The 14,217-nt window shown below is 34.7% G+C and overlaps 1 protein-coding gene across 5 annotated transcripts in view; it reads left to right on the forward strand.

Moving 5' to 3' along the window:
* MYO9A (myosin IXA) overlaps positions 1 to 14,217 on the forward strand; it is a 300,363-nt gene that overhangs the window by 173,205 nt on the left and 112,941 nt on the right. For 4 of the 5 annotated variants that reach the window (XM_055277888.2, XM_055277886.2, XM_063638792.1 and 1 more), the window contains exon 15: positions 3,944 to 4,063. The exons of the other annotated variant lie outside the window; for it this stretch is intronic. In XM_055277888.2, coding sequence (XP_055133863.1) covers positions 3,944 to 4,063 — 120 coding nt within the window. The remainder of the gene's footprint in view (positions 1 to 3,943; positions 4,064 to 14,217) is intronic. 5 annotated transcript variants of the gene reach the window in all.

A 14,217-nucleotide genomic window follows, 5' to 3' on the forward strand; every position in this document is an offset into this window, starting at 1 on the left:
AGGATGATAGAGAGTATGAGTATCTTTTTGTATGATCAAAATGTTCTAAAATTGATTGTGGTAATGTTTAGCTTCATGAATTATACTAAAAGCATTTAATTGTATACTTTAAATCAATGAATTGTTTAGTAGGTGAATTGTATTTCAATAAAACTGTTACAAACATACAAAAAAGAATATTCTAAAGTGCTTTTATTCATAATAGTTCCTGAATGTTCATCAGTGGAAGAATGGATGACCAAATTGTGATATACTCCTACCATGTAACATTACTCAGCAATGAAAAGAAACAAACCACTGATACTCAGAATGAATGAGTCACAAAAAATCCTCAGCAAAAAGCTAGATATGAAAGAATATATGCTGTGTTATTTCTTTAGTTTAAGAACAGACAAAATGGCTGGGCCCAGTGGCTCACGCCTGTAATACCAGCACTTTGGGAGGCCGAGGTGGGTGGATCACCTGAGGTCGAGAGTTCAAGACCAGCCTGACTGACATGGAGAAACCGTCTCTACTAAAAATACAAAAATTTAGCCGGGCTTGATGGCGCATGCCTGTAATCCCAGCTACTTGGGAAGCTGAGGCAGGAGAATCGCTTGAACCCAGGAGGTGGAGATTGTGGTGAGCTGAGATCGCACCATTGCACTCCAGCCTGGACAACAAGAGCGAAACTCCATCTCAAAAAAAAAAAAAAAAAGGTAATAAATTGTGACAAATCAGAACTTGATTACTTCTGGTGGGATCAGGCAAGGGTAGCATTGATAGGAAGGGAGATAAAATAACTTGGGGGGGTGATAGAAATGTTCTCTATCTTGATTCAGGATTTTGTGGATGTAAATGTTTGTTTAAATTCATCAAACTGAGTACTTAAGAAAAGCGTATTTTATGTTTGTGAAATATAGCTTTAAAAAATGGCCTTAAGGCCTTTGAGTTGACATTACAGAAACTTATAGGGCCAAAGATATTCCCTAAGGTCTGAATGATATTTTGGAGCTGGGATTGAGCCTCTGTTACATAGTCCAAGTCCTTCAAAGTCATGGAACTTTTCTGTCACTAAAAAAATTATTGAAAAATGCTGGTCCTGCGTAAGAAAAAACAAGGAGCCTTAGCAATCTGTGTTAGGCCTTAGATAAGGTTAAAAAGAAGTTATCTTTAAAAAAATCAGTGCCCTACATGTGCACCATGTGTGAGTATGGGGTCTGAATTTATACTATGTGTTTGGTGCGTAATGTCAAACTAAGAAATTATCATCACAACCAGTCCAGCAACTAGCATAAGAAAATACTAAATAAATCTCTTTTAAGAGTTGATGATGAGTAGGCTGGGTGCAGTGGCTCATGCCTATAATCCCAGTACTTTGGAGGCCGAGTCAGGCGGATCATGAGGTCAGGAGATCGAGACCATCCTGGCTAACACAGTGAAACCCTGTCTCTACTAAAAATACAAAAACAAAATTAGCTGGGCATGGTGGCTGGCGCCTGTAGTCCCAGCTGCTCGGGAGGCTGAGGTGGGAGAATGGCATCAACCTGAGAGGCAGAGGTTACATACAGTGAGCAGAGATCACACCACTGCACTCCAGCCTGGGCGACAGAGCAAGACTCCATCTTAAAAAAAAAAAATGAAAAAAGAGTTGAGATGGCCAGGCACAGTGGCTCATGCCTGTAATCCCAGCACTTTGGGAGGTCGAGGCAGGCAGGTCGCGAGGTCAGGAGATTGAGACCATCCTGCTCAACATGGTGAAACCCTGTATCCACTAAAAATACAAAAATTAGCTGGGCATGGTGGTGCGTGCCTGTAGTCCCAGCTACTCTGGAGACTGAGGCAGGAGAATCGCTTGAACCCGGGATGCAGAGGTTGCAGTGAGCCGAGATTGCACCACTGCACTCCAGCCTGGTGACAGAGTGAGACTTCCTCTCAAAAAAAAAAAAAAAAAAAAAAACAGAACAAAACAAAAAAAAAAAACAGGTGATGAGACTCCTCAGAAAAGAATCCCTACTGAAAATATAAACCATCCTAGGAAACCAAACTACCTTGGCAGGGGTTTGGTACATAAAACAAACAAGGAATATCACTTTAAGATTTAGAAATTATGTCACAGTCTGGAAAATAATGTTCAAAACTGTAAAAAGGTATAGAAAGAATGAAAGAGCAGGAGAGAGGTTAAAGAAACTAATCTAGGCATGGTGGTGAGACAAAGCAGTCACAGATACAAAAATACCCATATTTAAATGGCACTGCCACAGTTTATTAGAGGAAATAGAAAATAGTTTGGTGGTTGTAGTAATGTTGATTGATTTTTTAGAACTCTACATAATAATTTAGTGTATTTTAATATCCTGAGCTCTTATACAGAATACTTTAACACATAATATTCTTGAATTATTTTTGACTAGCAGATTATCAGATTAGCTGTTGAAAGGCGTAATTGTTTAGTGATAACTTCTTCAATTTACAATTTGAATGGAGTCTGACTAGAACTCACTGGGTGTTTTTTCCTCAACTGGCCCCCTTCAGCTGACTGCCAAACCAAGTGCAGTGGAGTCTAAGGCCTAAGCATTCTTTCTCCAAGCAATCAATCCATCAAGGGGGGATTGCTGGTAATAATGAGAATAGAGTATGTTTATCGAGGTATCTTTTGAGTAAGAAATGATGTTAAGCTTGGTTATACTTCTCTTTTTGAAACATTCAACCTTTGTACCTATTGACTTTTTGTATTGTACAAATAATATAGTATTGTATTAGTTTAGTTCCTTTTTTCTTATAAAAATATTTCAAATTCACTTTATTTTTTAAAAGCCTGTTTTCTGTATATAATATTACATGATTTATGGTATTAGATTCCCTCTCCATTGCTATATATGGCTGCCTATTCTCTGGATATATAAATCCAATTTAGGGAATTAGAACGAGACTAAAATATGCCCTACAAACCTCTTTGAATTTAGTATAAGACTGTTTAACTTTTAAAATGATTCGGCTGTGAGATTTTTCCAAAGATTGTTCTCTTGTATCTCATTCCTAATTATACAGTAAAATGCAGTAATAGAACTTTAGTTCATTTTAATGTGTTACTTCATTTGCCTCTATATTATTATGTACTTTGTTTTTTAAAAGCAAACTTATTTAAATTTGAACATTATGCCCTAACTCTAGAGGTGATCTCTGAATAAATGATACACAACCACCACCCTAAAGCCTGGAAACTCTTTATTGCTAATATTTATGGCACTCATCTCCCATTCACTTTATTGCCTAAGTACTCACTTTAAATAACACTAATCTGGGGCTTTGGTCTTTACTTGAATGTGCTCTCTTCTTTTTTTCACTGGTAGCTGATTTCTATCCTGTTTTCCTAAGAAGCGGTAATGAGGTACAGATTCTTCAGCTTTGTTTTCAAATTTGTAATTACAGAAGTGCTGCTGGGCTTTCCTGCTCTATGGTGCTTTTCTTCATGTTTTCATTATTGACACACTTGTTGGAATTCCTACAAGTGTGGTTAATTGCAGGATTTGTGAAAGAATTGTTCAACTTTAAGTAAATTGTTTTGGGTATATTTCTCTTTGGGGTTCCATCAGTGTTGCCAACTATATGTTAATTATATTTGAGACCTGATAAAAATGAGTCCTTTTAAAAAATAAATCATACAAATTGCTTTTGAATTTTTGCTTGTATTGAGAAATTTTTAGTATGGTGTTAACTAACAATACTTTGAGTACTGAAAATGACACTTTGAATATCTGAAAAACGCCTTTATTTTTTCCTGTTATTTTTAAGCATTTTCCTCAAAATAATTGGACATTCACATATAACTTCTATTATTTGATACATTTTTATACACCCTTAAATAGTTGGCAGCATTGTCCTTGATCCTCTGTTGGTTTGGGCTTATATAATGTCTTTTTCTTTTCTCCATTTTTTTTGTTTGTTTTTTTTGCTTCCTAAGGACATGATGATACAGCGCCATGTGCAATTTTGAAAAGTATGGATAGTTTTAGCTTTCTCCAACACCCAGTCCACCAGAGGAGCTTAGAGATTCTGCAGAGATGCAAGGAAGAGAAGTACAGTAAGGCTACAAATCCTGATAAACTGTTATCACATATCCATTTGGAAATGGAAACCAGGAGCATCCTACACCAGGGTGGGATATAGATTGCATGGGCAACATGGCCTCCATAAACCTCTGAGCAGTCTTTGAATATTTCTATTGAGTCTTTAGTACTTTCTTTTGAAAATACTGATACACTTTTTTAACTTTGGTGACTTTTCTGTTTGCCTGTGATCATTGAATTGTTAATTATACTTGGTTACAGTCACTGGATTGGTTTCTATTTGTCTTTCAAGTAGCCAAGTGATGGATAGGAATCAACAATGTTTTCTTTCCTGCTCATAAAAAAAAAACAAAAAAAAACTTTATTGAGGTCTAACTGAAGTAAAAAACTGAATGCAAAGAGAACAATTTGGTAAGTTTTGACGTATGTAGGCACCCATGAAATTATCTCCAGAATCAAGATAATGAATATATTCAGCATTCCCAAAAAGTTTTCTCATAGCTCTTTCTAAATCTGGATGATTTTTGTGTTTGCTTATGCTTGAATTTCAACATTAGCAAGTGTTATTTTTGTGTATCATTGGTAAATCCAGTTAGTTTGATTGCAGTGCGTCAGCCAGCCTTTCCTATGTCTGGTTTAGAGCAAAGCCACCACATTAATGTTTTGGCTTGAGGAAGAATAACAATCATGGTGCATGTTCTTTTTTGTTTGCTTTTTTATAAAATTGGTGTGAAAAGATGCCCTTGGTCTCCATTTCCTTTCTTGCTCTTTACTTGTTGTACTCATTCTGCATGAAAATTGATTCTTTTGCCAGTTATAAGATTACTATTATTGAGGCACTGCTATTGTGAGAATAAGTGGATCCTTCAAAATACTCAAAGACAACTCAGCAATTTGCCTATAATGGACCTACATAATCTGTTCTGAGCTTCTAATAAATTACCACTGATTTAGTTGGCTAATTTCACAGTTTTCTGGTTGAAATTCCATGAAATTTTACTATCCAGTTGTCAGTGAGAGGAGAATATAAGTAGAATTGCTAAGAGCAAATGTTGTGGATTCTTTTTCAGTTCCCATTGCTGTCTTGGTTAAAACAAAAGTGTGTAATGTATTTTGAAAAACAGTATTTAAAGTATTTTCTTGTTTTAAGAAGAACAAAGGTAAGTGTTTTGTTTTAAAAAGACATCCTTAATTATTCTTAATTGTTGCTGTTGTTTTTAAGAGGAATGTAACAAATCCTCATTCCAGTTATTCATCTTCCTATTCTGTCTTTTAATCCATGGGACATTATTTAAAATAGTCTATAAAACATTTTGGGGAGCTTAAATTAATTTCTATTAACCCTTAAATAGTTGCAAATGGTTTATTTGCTTTGTTTTTTCATGACTCAGCCTGACAACCCCAGACCTGATTGTATGCCAACTACATGTGGATCTTGAATAGGAGGGCACCAGTTTCAGCATAGGCTGCATGAAGAAATTGTGCGTCTATGTGTGTTCACTTGCAAATTTCTACTTTTATGGACGTTGGAGCTCTTCCATTATTTTATGTAATTTATTCCATTTTCCACTATAGTATTAGCAATATACTAATTATAAAAAGGTATCACGTTATAAATTTTATTATACGTAAAATTGTAAATTCAAGTTTCGGAAATTGTTCTTAAAAAAGCAGAACTACCAGCTTTAGGTAGTGGTGAATTGGTGAAGTGAATGAATTCTCCCACAAGTAACAGTGATAAAACCTGGAATAAATTTTTTAAAATAACCAAGTATTTGAAAATACTGGAAAAAGACCAAAAGTAGGCAGAAAGTAGGGAAAAGTTTATTCTTTAAAGGTAGTAAAGCAGTGGGTAAGAATTGTGAATTTGTAGCTTTTTATACAAGGGGTTTCCTAACTTTCATAGTTTCAGAGATAGAAAACAATCACCACCACCACCATACTGGCTTATTATGTTAGAAGACTTTCAGAGCAGCGTGGGGTTTAGGAGGACTGAGAGGGCTGCTACAGGGCTAAAACCCAAATTAAAGTATGAACGCTGCCCATATCCCTGGCGACTGCTGTGAGTATGCAGGGAAGACCCCAGGAACCGTATTTAAAAAAAAAAAAAAAGTGGAAACCAAATAAGAGATAATCCTTGAAAGACTTAACTATAATAGCTGAGATATGCAAGTTTGCTGCTTTTTAGAAAAACTGAGGAAATTTTCTGCCTGTGCTTAGCTTGTGTGGGAAAAACTGAAGTCTTTCTGCCTTAATTGGAGTCCCATAGGAAATGAGAGATAAAGGGGTCGAAAATTATTTGAAGACAGTGGCAGAAAACATCCCTTACTTGATTTAAAAAAAAAAAAAAACACACACACTCAACATAGTGAAACCATGTCTCTACTAAAAATACAAAATTTAGCCAGGCGTAGTGGTGCACGCCTATAATCCCAGCCTCCTTGTGTGGCTGAAGCACAATTGCTCGAACCTGGGAGGCAGAGGTTGCAGTGAGTTGAGGTCACACCACTGCACTCCAGCCTAGGCAACAGAGCGAGACTGTCTCACAACAAACAAACAAATACTAGCTTACAGATCCAGGAAGATCAGTGAACACAAAGCAGGGTAAATATGAAGGAAAACTACACCTAGGCACATTATAGATAAACTGCTAAAATGTCAAAGGTAAAGAGAAAATCTTGAAAGCAGCCTGGAAAAGATATACATATTAAATACAGAGGAATAATGAGATGATTAACACCTGACTTCTCAGTAAAAATAATGAAGGCCAAAAGGTGTCAAAAAATCATGTTTAATATGTCACGTCCCCCACCTCCCCCAAAAAAATTCGAGCCAGAATTTCATTATTTGCAGTTTGGGTCCAGACAAATTAACTGACAGAAGAAAAATTAACAATCTTCAGAAGAACCTAACAGTATCCACTGTTGCTATGATATGTTATCCACAATGTCCTGTTATCATGTAGCAAAAGTATCCTTCAAAAATGAAGGTGAAATACATTTTCAGACTAACAGAGTCTGGGAATTTGTCACCATATGTATTATATGGGAAATGATAATAGAAATTCTTCAGGCTCAAGGGAAATCACCCCATGATCGTAACTTGGGTCTATAGTAGGGGTTGGCAAATTTTTTTCTGCAAAAAGCAGATAGTAAACATTTTAAGCTTTGTAGGCCAGTATAGTTTCTGTTGCGGCTACTCAATTCTTCTGTGAAGGGAGCCATAGACAATACATAAATAAATGAGTATAGCTGTGTTCCAATAAAGCTTTATTATGGGCACTGATACTTAAATTTCAAACAATTTTCACATGGTACAAAAATGTTCTTTTTTTTCTCCTCAGTTAAAAACTATATGAGCCATTCATAGGTCATAGGTCATACAAAACCAGGCAATGGGTTTGGTTTAGGCCATGGACTCTAGTTTGCTGATACATGCATGAATTACTGGAAGGAATAAAGAAGGCAGAACTAATAAATATGTGTAAAAATATAAATGACTACACATATTTTCTTGGCTTCTCTTAATTTAAAAAATGACTGTTTCAAGTAAAAAAATCTGACATTATTTTGGTGGTTTAAAATATGTCCACAAATTGATACTTCCCCCTTCATAAGGCATGTGCTATACTTAGTGACTTGCTTCCAAGAAATGGAATGTGGCAGAAGTTACAGTGTGTGACCTTCAATATTAAGACATAAAGATATTGTGGCCTTTCCTCCTTCTCTTTGTTTCTGGTGCTCTCGCCTTCTCTCCAAAGTGGCTCTTCTCTGAAATTTCTCAGGGAGGAAATTAGAGGAGTGAGGAAAAATTAAAGTTTTGGGGAGCATGAGCTACAGCTCTCTTCCAGAAATGACAGGAGACCTAGAAAGAAGGAGATGGCAGAAGGAGAGCAGGGGTAGAAAAGAAGAATCTCACTGTAATTTGCACCCATTCTTTTGGCCTTCAGTCCTGTTTGGGATGATTGAGAATATGATGTGTATCAGCAAGATGAAGGATCAGCAATTGCCAGGGAAGGGCTGAGGGTTTACTCCACGTCATTACCCTCAACATGCTGACAGTGCCCACTTTAATGTCCCTAACCTCAGGTATCAGGATGGTCATTCAGATGATTGAAAGTTTAGTGAATTGTCTGATCAAAATGGAATTAAATGCAAATCAATTAACAGATATATCTGGGAAACCCTCACATATTTGAAAAATAAAATGCATATGTAACTAATGAGTTGAAAAAATTTCATAAGGGTAACTTGGAAGTTTTTTGATCTGAAAGATGATGGAAACAACGTATTACAACTTATGGAATACAAATAAAGAAGTACTTAGGAGAAAACTTACAGTTTTAAGTTCTTAAATTAGAAAAGTAAGGTAAAATAATCAGTGATTGAGGCTTTCACCTTAAGCTAGGAAGAAAAGAGCATATTAGACTCCAAATAAGTAGAAGGACGTAAAGTAAATAAAACTTTTTTTTTTTTTTTTTTTTTTTTCTGAGATGGAGTCTGGCTTGTCACCCAGGCTGGAGTGCAGTGGCATGATTTTGGCTCACTGCAACCTCCACCTCCCGGGTTCAAGTGATTCTCATGCCTCAGCCTCCCAAGCACCTAGGACTACAGGTGCATGCCACCATTTTACTTTGTTTTGTTTCATATTTTAGAGATAGGAGCTCGTTCTGTCACCCAGACTGGAGTGCAATGACACAATCATGGCTTATTGCAGCCTTGACCTCCTTGGCTCGAGTGATCCTCCAACCCCAGTCTTTCAAGTAGCTGGGTCTGCAGGTGCATGCCACCATACCCTGCTAATTTTTAAAATTTTATTTGTGGAGATAGAGTCTTACTATGTTGTCCAGGTTGGTCTCAAACTCCTGGCTTCAAGCAATCCTCCTGCCTTGGCCTCCCAAAGTACTAGGATTACAGATGTGAGCCACTACATCTGGCCTAAAGCTGGTTTTTTGAAAAGAACAATGAAGTTGATAAATCTCTAGGCCAGCATGGTGCAGTAGAACTTTCTGCGATGTGGAAATGTTCTCCAGCTACACTGTCAGTACTGTAGCCACTAGCCACATGTGGCTGTTAAGCACCTGAACTGTGTCTGGTGCAGCTGAAACTGAAGTTCTAATTTTGTTTAATGAGTTTATATAGTCACATATAGCTAGTGGCTACTGTATTGGACAGTGCAGTTATAGCTATTCTGATCTAGAAAAGTGAGAGAAGACACAAAGCTATTACCTAGAATGAAAGAGTGGACACAATTGTATATGCTACAGAAATCAAAAGTTTGACAGAGATTATGAACATTTATGGCAATCAGTTCAACTTACGTGAAATGGAAAAATTCCTTGAATGTGAACGGTTATTAAAATCAACCCAAGAAAATACAGAAAATATGAATAGTACGATATCTTTTTACAATATTGAATTCTTAACTAAAATTTTCCTCCCACACAAAGTTTAGGCCAAGATAGGCTCATAAGTAATTTTATTTAAGAAATGACTATTGTACCAGTTCCCTTCAACTCTTTCAAAAAGCAGAGGAGAAGGGAACACTGTCCAAATCATTTCATGAGGCCAGTGTTATTATTCTGTTACCAAAACCATTATAAGAAAACTATAGACCAATATAACTTCATGATGGGTGGATATAGAAATAATAATAGCTGGCTGAATTCAGCAGTATATTAAAGATAATATATGAAGACAACATGGAATTTATTCCAGGGATGAGAAAGGTTGGCTTGACCATGTTAACCATATAAAAAGAAAGCCACATATGATTGTCTCAGTAGATGGAGAAAAAGTTTGTCTTAATACCACGCTCATTCTATTTTAAAACTTTTAGTAGCCTAGGAATAGAGACCAATTTCCTCTACTTTATAAAGAATATGCATGAAAATCCTACAGCAAACTCCATACTTAATAGTGAAAGATTGAATACTTTTTCCCTAACATTAAGAACAAGGCAAGGACATCTTTTACCATTTAGATTTGACATTTACTAAAGGTCACAGGTGGTGCAAAAAGGCAACAAAAAGAAATTGTACATAGATTGAAAAGAAGTAGTCAACAAATTCATTAATATAGGAAGTGTGAAGGAATCACACTTCCTATTTAAGGAAAAGCGCTCTTAAAACTAAAAAGTGAGTTTAACATTTTTACAGGATACCAAGTAATTTTAGAAAATTGTAATGTCCTAGCCATGAGCACTTAGAAAATGATTTACAAATTCCATTTACTGTACATCTATGGCAGCCAGCCTCCTAGATGTCACAAGCTTTTATAGTCCTCTCCTATATTTTACAAGAGTTGGTCTGTGTAACAGAAAGCACATGGCAAAAATGATGGTATGTCACTTTTAAGATTTCTGTAAAAGACTCCAATTTCCTTCTGGGGTACTGCTTCACTTGCTAGGCCTCTCTGAAATCACTGTCTCTTGGAGAAACAATATGCTATTTGTGAGTAGCCAAAACTCAGTATGAACTGAGGCTTGTCACCAACTGTGTGAGTGACCTTAGAAGTGGATCCTTCATTCCAGTGTTGAGATGACTGCAGCCTTGGCTAATAGCTTGAATGCAACCTCTTGAGACATGTTGAGTCAGAACCACCCAGCTAAGCCACTCCTGAATTGTTGTTCCTCTAAAAACTATATGAGATGATAACTTGTTTTAAAGTATTGGATTTTGGAGTAATTTAATACGCAGTAGATAATTAACAGAAACATGAAATACTTGGGGATAAATTTAACAAATATGTTTAAGAGTTGTACACTACTAGGAGAAATTGAAGAATACAATGAAGAGAGATACATATTTATGTTTGTATTTTTGAGATGCAGCTCTCTCTCAGATGGATCTATAGATTGAATTCAACCCAATAAGTATAATAGCAGATTTTTTGGTAGAAATTAACAAGCTGAATCTAAACCTTATAGAGAAATGTAGAATACTCAGACTGTCCAAAACAATTTTTAAACAGAACAAAGCTGGATAATTTACATTATATGATTTTAAGACTAAAATATTCATGACATTGTTCTATTGGTGTTAAGGATCGATAGATTAATGAACCAAATACAAAGTACAAATCTACCCATACACAGTCAGTTGATTTTCTGTTAAGGCACCAAGATAATTTAGTGGGGGTAAGGGATAGTCTTTTAAACAAATAGCACTAGAACAGCTGGATATCCATAAGGTATAAGAGAACTTTGACCCTTATATCATACATGTAAGTTAATTTTGAAATGTGTCATACAGCTCTTTGTAAGGACCAAAACTATTAAATTTGTATTAAAATAGAAGAAAACCTGAGAAACAAATTTTTGTAATCTTGGGACAGGCAAAAGTTTCTTAGATGAGACATAAGAGCATGAATATAAAAGGAAAAAATTGACAAATTGGAGTTAGCCAATTTGAAAACTACTTTTCTTAACTGCTGTTAAGAAAACAAAAAACATACCGCAGCCTGGGAAACAGTATTTATTACAATTTGTAATATTCATACCTGATAATGGACTTGAAAACAAAATATAAAAACTCCTACAATAATAAGATAAAAAGGCCAGTTTTTAAATGGGCAAAAGATTTGAACATACACTTCCACAAAAGAAGATTTGTCTGTGTTCTCATGAAAGATGTTCAACTTTGTTATTCATTATGGAAAGGCAAATTGTAATCTGAGTAAGGTCACTTATACCTCTATAGTGGCTAAAATGTAAGAAGTTGAAATACGAACTGATAAGGATGTGGAGCAACTGGAGCTCTCATACTGTCTCTTGGCACTGTCAAATAGTACAGTTATTTCCGAAAACAGTTTGTCAGTTTTATAAAGATAAGCATATTTTTCCCATATGTTTCATGAATTCAAATCTCAGTTATTTACCTAAGAAATGAAAGTATATATTCACAAAAGACTTTTACGGATGAATCTCTAAACTATTATGCTAAGGGAAGGCCTATCCTCAAAGCATACTGTTTTATTCCATCTGTATAAAGTTCTAGTCAATACAAGCCAATCTGTGTGGAGAGCAAGTTAGTAATTATCTTGACCCATAAGTAAGTGTTGGAGATTGTCCAAGAAGGGGCATAAGGCAACTTTGGTGATGATGGAAATGTTTTGTATCTTTCTTTGGTGGTTATTAGTGTGGTGAATGCATTTAGCAAAACTTATTTAACTGTATACTTAACATATATATGTTTAACTTTGAAATTTTTATTCCAATAAAAAATGTTTAATTACATGTCATGAAGCCTGGTACAAGTTACAAGTAAATACCTAGAAGACATTATTTTTTGTGAAACTAAGAATATCCAAAATAAAAAATTGTATATGATCAGAACTACTGCTTGCAGATGGTATACAGAGACAAATATAGAAGATACTGGCATGCATTTTGGTGAAAACTGAAGGGAAAGCGGGGAGCTCTACTGCTCTTGAATTAACATAATCTTTTCAAGTTTAGGAAATCAGTATAGGTAAATAAATTGAACATGTGCCTTAAGGACAACCACAGAAATAACAATTTTTATCTTTTAAGGTAGCATAAGAGACCTTATAAAGTGAAAATCAAGAAGGAAAAAAATGAAAGAGTGAAATAAATGAAAAACATGAAATAACATGCCAGAAACAAGTATTATTTAAAATTAATATAAATGGTTTACACTCACCAGTTAAACTCTCAATGACTTTTTCAGTAGTTTAAGTGATAGCTACATGATTTTTAATTAAAGAGGTGAAAATAAAAGGATGGACAGTGATGTACCAGGCAAATATGAATGATAGCAATTATTAAAGCTAGATAGTAATCTGAGCAGATGCTCACCTATATATATTTTAAAAATTTAGTTGAGCAAGATAGAAGCTGAACCCACTAGAAGTTTTGATATTTAATAAAGAACTTGGTAAATGTATATATAAAGCTAAATAAGCAACAGTTTTATAAAACTTACATCTAATTTGCTTGATGAAGGAAAAGAAACAAGGTGAATATAAGTATTGGGTAGTAATAACACCCCTAATGAGAAGGGGACTTTAAAACATTTGAAGGTTCTTGTACTCTTCAGGGAAAGAGAACAGATTATTAGGTTAGAATTCATGAGTATGTTAAACATTTAAGGAAAAATAAAGCAGAAAGTGTATACAATTTGTGGAACAAAAGAAGTCAAAATACAAAGAAAACAATAGAAGCCTGGATAAAAGCATATAATAGTTAAGGTAAATAAAAAAACATAAACTAAGATGTCAGAAAAAAATTCCAGATGTATCAATTATAGCAGAAAATTAAAATGGACTAAACTGAACAGTTTAAAAAAACATTATGAATTAAGGAAGATGAGCAAAATTTAGCTATAGAATGCTTACAAGAGACAAACCTAAAGCATATAAACACAAAGATATTAAGAATATTAGCAAAGAGTTATATCAAAATTTATCCTTATTCTCTTGTACATTTTCCCACCTCCTTTAGGTAACAACAGATTTATTACTATAAGTCAGTTTTACATTTTCTAAAAATTTTACTCAAGTGGGATTACATAGTATGTATTTTGTGTTCTGATTGTGTTATGCAACGTAGTTATGCATGTATTTATGCATGTTTTTCCATATATCATTTGTTGCTCAAGTGTGTTCCATTGTATATGTATATACACACATTGTATTTAATTTATATGATATATATATATATAATGTATATAATTGTGCTTATTGATTTGTTGGTGTAGTTAAGAGTTATATATATTGTTAGAGCTATTGTGAACAACAGTGCTATAAACATTCTTTTTTGAGTCATTTTGCAGGCGTATATTTTTACTCCTCAGTAAATACTTAGGAGTGGAGTTACTTCATGAAGTAGGCATATGTTTAACATCATTACGAACTATCAAATTTTTGGCATTTTAAAGATGTTCCATGTTCTTAGGGCTTTATTTGTGATGATTACTCAGATGTCATCCCATTGTCATTCCTTCATATGTCATGTACCTTTTTTTCCTTTGACTTTAAAATTTTCTCTTTATATTTGGCATTCAGCAGTTTGATTCTCATGTCCCTAAATATGATTTATATTAATTTTCTTTGGGATTTGCTGTACCTTTTGGACTTTCATTGTTTTTCATCAAATTTAGAAAGTTTTTGGCCAATATTTTTCAAAAATTTTTTTCTGCTACAATTTC

The sequence above is a fragment of the Symphalangus syndactylus genome, chromosome 5, assembly GCF_028878055.3.
Source record: "Symphalangus syndactylus isolate Jambi chromosome 5, NHGRI_mSymSyn1-v2.1_pri, whole genome shotgun sequence".
NCBI lineage: Eukaryota > Metazoa > Chordata > Mammalia > Primates > Hylobatidae > Symphalangus > Symphalangus syndactylus.